Source organism: Rhinopithecus bieti, unplaced genomic scaffold, assembly GCF_001698545.2.
Source record: "Rhinopithecus bieti isolate Rb0 unplaced genomic scaffold, ASM169854v2 scaffold_14549, whole genome shotgun sequence".
Lineage (NCBI taxonomy): Eukaryota > Metazoa > Chordata > Mammalia > Primates > Cercopithecidae > Rhinopithecus > Rhinopithecus bieti.
Window position 1 is genome coordinate 1,331,382 of NW_016808027.1, and position 7,512 is coordinate 1,338,893.

Below are 7,512 nucleotides of genomic sequence, written 5' to 3' on the forward strand. Positions count from 1 at the left end.
GCCATTCTCCTGCCTCAGCCTCCCGAGTAGCTGGGACTACAAGCGCCCGCCACCTCACCCGACTAGTTTTTTATATTTTTTAGTAGAGACGGGGTTTCACCGTATTAGCCAGGATGGTCTCGATCTCCTGACCTCGTGATCTGCCCATCTCGGCCTCCCAAAGTGCTGGGATTACAGGCTTGAGCCACCGTGCCCCGCCTAATTTCCTTCTTAAAGGAAGATACAGAAGTAGCCAATAAGCACATGAAAAGATACTCAACATCTTTAGTCATCAGGGAAATTCAAATCAAAACCACAACGAGATAGCATTTCACACTCACTAAAATGGCTAGAATAAAAAAGTCAGATGATAACAAGCATTGGCAAATCTGTGGAAAAATTGGAAGCCTCATACACTGCTGGAGGGAATGTAAAATGGTACAGTCACTTTGAAAAACAATCTGGCAGTTCTTCAAATGGTGAAACACAGAGTTACCATATGATCTAACAAATCCATTCTTAGGCATATACTGACAAGAAGTGAAAACTATTTTTTTTTGTTTTTTAAGATGAAGTCTCCTTCACTCTGTTGCCCAGGCTGGAGTGCAGTGGTGCCATCTCGGCTCACTGCAACCTCTGCTTTTTGGGTTTAAGCCATTCTCCTGCTTCAGCCTCCCCAGTAGCTGGGATTACAGGTATGCTCCACCACTCCCGCTAATTTTTGTATTTTTAGTAGAGACAGGGTTTCACCATTTTGGCCAGGCTGGTCTCTTACTCCTGACCTCAAGTTATCCACCTGTCTTGTCCTCCTAAAGTGCTGGGATTACAGGCGTGAGCCACTGCACCCAGCCAAAGACATTTTATACAAAAAATCATACATGAATGTTTATAGAAGCATTATTCACAATAATCAAAAGACAGAAATGACTGAAATGTCCACCAATGGATGGATCAACAAATATGGCATATGCATACACTGGAATATTATTCAGCTGTAAAAAAAAAAAAATGAAGTATATGCTACAACACAGATGAGCCCTGAAAACATGCTAAGTGAAAGAAACCAGTCACAAAAGACCACATATGATATAATTCCCTTTAGATGAAATGTTCACAACAGGGCAATCCACAGAGCCACAAAGTAGATTAGAGGTTGCTTAGGCCTGGGAGTGGGGAGATAGGGTTGTAGTGGTCTGATGGCTAAAGAGCACGGAATTTCTTTTGGAGGTGATGAACGTTTTAATTGACCATAGTGATGTTTGTACATATCTGTGAATGTAACAAAAACTACTGAATTGTATACTTTAAACGGGTGAACTGGGCAGGCTCTGGGCATACTGCCTATGAGTTAGCCCTGCTCTGCAAGGAGCAGTAAAAAATAATAAATAATAATAATAATAAATAAATAAGTGGTTGAATTGTATAGTATGTGATTTATATCTCAATGAAGTGTTAAAAAATGGAATGAGGCACCGACTCTCAGGTGCCAACCCTGCACTTCACAAACCTAAGCACAAAGGCTTCCTCACATTTTGCACCTTGAGTTCTTTGCCTTGCTTCACTATATTCCTGGGTATGTTCTGCATCCATCTCCCCTTTCACAAAGATAACCATCTTTTTATTTGTTGTTCTTGTTGGATCCCCTTGCCTCAGAGGAGGTTTTTATGTAACAGGGCTAAAAGTAGAAAATTGCTTGCGAGATACTTCCTTTCTGGGCTCTTTTTTTTCATAGAGTTCACTAGAGTTTATGACAAATATGTTTGTGAGCAACAAGAAAATACTTCTTTTCAGAGCAGCCACAGAGCAGAATGATAGATTTTTGTTAAGATTTAAAGTCTTAAAGTAGGCAGGTAATGAGAGAGAGAGGCCCTGAACTCTGCCTGGTGGTAGCATTTCAAGGAATGGGCAAGATTTTAGAGGAGATGGCTATGTGGCAAACCTAGACGGAGGCTTTGGGGTTCCTAGCCTCAACCAAGTTTCCTGGGAATTGCTTACAAATGGTATGCAGGGAGAAAGCTGTTAGACTTCCAGTGTCAGTGACCACTACGGCTCTGGACAATGCAGATGCTTGCAGAAACCTTAATGAACTCCACCTACAGACCCTTCCTGTTTTCCAAGTACTAGATAAGGCCTGGGTGGGGAGGAAAATTCCAGATATTAATGAAAATTCAAATTCTTGCTGCCCTAACAGAGTGAGAAATTCCAGTCTTTTAATTAATTTTTTTTTTTCTCTTTTTACAGACAGGGTCCTGTTCTGTTGCCCAGGCTGGAGTGCAGTAGCACAGTCAAGGCTCACTGCAGCCTGGAACTTCTGCCTTACCCTCCCAAGTAGCTACAACTACAGACCTGAGCCACCATGCCCAGCTAACTAAAAAAAAAAAAAAGATTGTTGTTGTTTTGTAGAGACAGGGTCTTGCCTTGTTGCCCAGGCTGGGGTTAAACTCCTGGGCTAAAGGATCCTCCTACCTTGGCCTCCCAAAATGCTGGGGTTAGAGGTATGAGCCACCATGCTTGGCTAGATTTTTTGTTAATAATAAAGAAATGTGTATTTCTTATACAGTGGAGGTTTTTCTTTTAAACTTTTTTATTTTGAAATAATTTCACGGCTGGGTGTGGTGACTCATACCTGTAATCCCAGCACTTTGGGAGGCCGAGACAGGAGGATTGCTCGAGCCCAGGAACACAAGACCAGCCTGCGCAACATGGCAAGACCTTGTCTCTACAAATAATTAAAAAATTAGCCAGGTATGGTGGTGGGCAACTGTGGTCCCAGCTATGCAGGAGGCTGAGGAGGGAGGATCATTTGAGCCCAGGAGGTCACGGCTGCAGCAAGCCATGATCACGCCACCTCACTCCAGCCTGGGCAACAGAACAGGACCCAGTCTCAAAAAAAAAGAAAAGAAAAGAAAAAATTTCAAAGTTACAAAAATAAAAATAGTGCAAATAATACATATATATTATATATATGTGTGTGTGTGTGTGTGTGTGTATATATATATATATATATTTTTTTTTTTTTTTTGTTTTTTTTTTTTGTATATGTTTTTTTTNAGTTATATGCTACATTTAGTATGTTGAAATGTGGGGCTATCAGTAATTGTGAATGGAGTAGTCTTAATATCTACTTCAGTTATGTAGATGACAACAGCTTTTATTAAATTAATTAATTTATTTTTGAGACAGAGATTTTGCTCTTGTCGCCCAGGCTGGGGTGTAATGTGTGATCTTGGCTCACTGCAACCCCCACCTCCCAGGTTCAAGCATTTCTCCTGCCTCAGCCTCCCAAGTAGCTGGGATTACAGGTGCCTGCCACCATGCCTGGCTAATTTTGTATTTTAGTAGTGACGGGGTTTCACTATGTTGGCCAGGCTGGTCTTGAACTCCTGACCTCTGGTGATCCACCCACCTCAGCCTCCCAAAGTGCTGGGATTACAGGTGTGAGCCACCGCGCCCAGCTATTCATATATTCTTTACCCAGATCCACCCGCTGTTAACATTTTCCTCCATTTGCTTTGTCCTTTGCTATTCATTCAACTATGTAATATATATATTTGTATAAGACATATATAATAAATATTTGTATAGACATACACGTTTTTTTAAAAATCATTGGAGGGTAAGTTATATATATTAGGATTCTAAGATATTAGGTCCATTATATGTAATATTGGTAACATATTATATTATATATATATGTAGTAAATATAATACAGTCATATGCTGCACAAGGATGTTTCGCTCAAAGAACAGCATATACAATGGTGGTCCCATAATCTTATAATGGGGCTGAAATATTCCTATGACTGAGTGATGTCTTGATGATCCTGACCCAGTGTAGGCCTAGGCTTATGTGTACAGTGCTTATAAAGTCTACAGTAGTGTACAGTAGTGTCCTAGGCCTTCCCATTCACTCACCACTCACTCACTGACTCACTCAGAGCTACTTTCAGTCCTGCAAGCTCCATTCATGGTAAGTGCACTATATAGGTGTGCCATTTTATATTTTTAAACCATAATTTTTATACCAAAAGTTGTACCTTTTCTATATTGAGATATGTTTAGATATCCACATGCTTACAACTATGTTACAGTCCCCTACAGTATTCAGTACAGCAGCATACTGTACAGGTTTGTAGCCTGGGAGCAATAGGCTATACCATATAGCCTAGGTGTGTAGTGAGCTATACCATCTAGGTTTATATACTCTATGATGTTAAGATGACAGAATCACCTAATGATGCATTTCTCAGAACATATCCCTGTCATTAAGTGATGTATGTCTGTATATAGGGACCAAGAAGACTATTCTTTTTCATAACCACAGTTAATGTTGCCAGGCTTAGCAAATAAAAATGCAGGATGCCGTGGGCAAATTCCAACAGAAATGAAAGCTCTGAGCTTTCCCAGACTGGGGGAACTACTATACTTCCTCTGCTGAACACACTTAGACACTGTTGTTGGATTTGATGAGTTGGAGTATGCTTACCCTCCAACGTCCGAACAATAAACCTAATCCGCTGGGCAAGATTTCTGGTAAGTAGTTAATGTCTGCTATGATCTTGCTGATAAAAGTGAAGGTTAGTTGGCTCTTTTTTTCCATCTCTTGAAAGCTCTGTTGATTTGGTAGTGTTTCTCAGAAATGAATGAATAGAATTGTCTTATAAAAAAACACTGTTTAACAAATTTAAATATAAATCATCACTGGATCTTTTTAAAATGTAGATTCTGATGCAGCAGAACTGGAGTGGAGTCTGAAATTTTGTATTTCTTAATAAGCTTCCAGAGGACATCAGTACAGTGGTCCTCCTAATCACACTTTGAGTTGTGGGATTATGGCCACCTCTGTGACAGTCAATAGATATTTCAAATATGCAGGTACCTGGGCCTTATGCCAATGTATTGATTCAGAATCTCTGGAGGCAGTGTCCAGGAATATGAATTTAAACAAACTCCTAGTGAGATATGAAAACCACTAGTCTATGGGTTTGAAATATCCTCTATCTTATTCTCAACATGTTTGTTTCTGAAAGCCCAGTGCAGGTCCCTCCTGCTTGATGCTTTTTTCATTGACCACCTCAGATGTAAATTCATTAACAGTTGTTGGCAGCATTTGCTATTTATCATGGGCTTTCTTTTATTATATATATCCTGTCTCCTTAGATGTTATTTCTCGAAATGAACAATTATATAGATTCTTGTAGCCTCAGCTCCTACCATAATGCTTAGCAGAGAGTAAATGTATCATGGACAATAATGGTGATGGTAGTGGAAGATGAATTTCTCTCCAGGACACGTGATTGTTTCCCAGGCCTTGTGTGATTAAAAGAACAAGAGTCCTGCTGACTCCACAAAAGAAACAATCACTTAGCAAAAACTGCAACTCCCAACTATAGCATGTGTTTCAGAAACTGGAACCACAATCCTTTTGTACCTTGGTAGTTTGGATTTTATTATGGTAAATGGTACTTTAAAGGAAATAAAGTAATACTTTGAACTTATTATGTCTTTTATCTGTGAAACGCAGACTAATGCCATTTATTAAGTTACTGTACAGCCATGATGTAAATATTATCATACCCTCCTCACAAAAAAGCTGACTAGCGAAAGAGTTGTAATATACTTGGTCAAAATCATAGCCATTCTAAGAAGGCCAAACCAAGAAATGGAGGAGTAGCTAGGTGGCTGAAGGTCAGCACTTCTCAGCGTTTCCCAGACCTCAAGTTAGGTGAGCATTTCATAGGAGAGGCGGCTAAGAAGTCACGGAAGACTATTTCAATTTGAGTGAAGCAATCTCCTCTTCCTCCGTATTCCCATTACCACTGCTCTTGGTATCTTGTGATGCTTATACATTCTTGTATCAAGGTTAAATGTCGACCCATCTTCCCTCAACAACTTCCTCATCTGTTTTACAGTAATCTTGTTCTCCCTACCTCCTAGTTTACTGTAGCAGCAGAGCTATTAGGTTGGTACAAGTCATTGCCGTTTTTGCCATTACTTTTAATGCCATCATTTTTAATGGCAAAAACCGCAATTTTTTTGCACCGACCTAATAAAATAACTGCAGCCGAGGGAATCTGAAATGAGACTCGAACCCTAGTTTGACCGCTCACGAACTCGGCCTCTTAGGAGAGGACTGTCTCAGGGAGTCAGTTTCTTCTTTGTGTGTGAAACGGGAAAGGACTACGCCCCTCTACCTTACTGAGGGATTGAAGCGACAGAATGCGATTCGTCAACTGCACAGCACTAAACGGATACCACTTTGCCCCCTTACTATGTCATTCCTTGTTTAATTTAATGCCAGGGCCACATACCGCAGCATAACTAATAGGGATAGGGAACTACCTCGAAGTAGAAAGGGAGGTAACGGAGGGCGCGGAGCTGCTGGGAGTAGTAGTCTCGGCGGCGGTCTCCACTGAGCTCAAAGGAAAGAACTACAACTCCCGTGAGGCAGTGCGCGGACAGCTCGCACAGCCCCTCCTCCCACAACCGGCGCGTGCCCCCAAGAGAAACTGGGGGTCTGCGCGCGCGCTGGGGATCTGCAGGGCAAGCACGAAGGCAGCTTCCTAGTGGTAGCCGTGAGAGCAGATCGAGGAAAGGAGACCCATGGCAAATTAAAAAATAAAAATAACCGTACACTATTGCCTCATCACCCGGACGGGCTGTAAACCCATGCTACTTCGGAGTCGTGGGGAGCGCGCTCCCGGACTCCAGCCTAGAGCTTCGCGGACTTAAATCAGCAGAGGCGGGAAGGGGCGGGGCCTAAGGCGCGGGGCAGGGCCGTAGGCGGTGCGGGCGGCGGCGGCGGCGGCGGCTGCGGCGGCGGCGGGGCCAGGACCCAGACATCTGGGACTGTTGTTGTTCTCTCGCGGCGCGAACGCCTCAGTCACTTCGCCCAGAGACCCCGACCTGGTCCGCTGGGGAGCAGGCGGCCATAAACCCCTCTCTCGCGGTTCCCTGACGCCGCAGCAGGAGCTGTTACAAACACCCTGCGATTGGTCTCCAATGCCCTTCAGTGAGGTGGGGACGCCCGGACCCTGGTGAGCGAACCCCAGGCCACCGCCCACCCCAACTCAGTGTCTTCGCCGGCCCCCGGCCCGTACACCTGTCTGGTCGCCATGGCTGAAAACACAGAGGGGGATCTGAACTCCAACCTGCTCCACGCCCCCTACCACACCGGGGACCCTCAGCTGGACACGGCCATCGGGCAGTGGCTCCGCTGGGATAAGGTGGGTACCTGGTCAGCCTGGCATCCGCCGTCGCCTCCCCCCCATAGTCTGCTCTTTCCTATGCCCACCCAGCGCCCCACGGGCTGCAGAGGAAATGGCTCGGGACACCGGGCGGGGGGCAGCGGAGCAGGGCGTTGCCACCCACCTATGCGTGGGGTTCCTCCTTCGGTCCGCCAGAGCCGAACATCTGCATCGCTTCCTTCTGCGGTGCTCTCAATTGTAACCTCCCTTCCTCTTCTTTACCCTCTTTCCCTTCAAGTGCTGTCTTCCCTCTTTCTTACAAAAAAAAAAAAAAAAAAAAAAAAAA

General features: G+C 43.8%; 1 protein-coding gene and 1 long non-coding RNA gene across 2 annotated transcripts in view; one reads left to right on the plus strand and one right to left on the minus strand.

Moving 5' to 3' along the window:
• Positions 1 to 6,392, minus strand: part of LOC108537624 (uncharacterized) — a 72,743-nt gene extending 66,351 nt beyond the window's left edge. The window contains exon 1 of the long non-coding RNA XR_001887868.1: positions 6,322 to 6,392. This is a non-coding gene — a long non-coding RNA (uncharacterized LOC108537624). The remainder of the gene's footprint in view (positions 1 to 6,321) is intronic.
• Positions 6,393 to 6,768: 376 nt separating this feature from the next.
• The window catches only part of PGM2L1 (phosphoglucomutase 2 like 1), a 65,072-nt gene continuing 64,328 nt past the window's right edge, over positions 6,769 to 7,512 (plus strand). Inside the window, exon 1 of the mRNA XM_017885242.1 lies at positions 6,769 to 7,205. Within this exon, the coding sequence (XP_017740731.1) occupies positions 7,095 to 7,205 (111 nt within the window). The 5' untranslated portion in view covers positions 6,769 to 7,094. The remainder of the gene's footprint in view (positions 7,206 to 7,512) is intronic.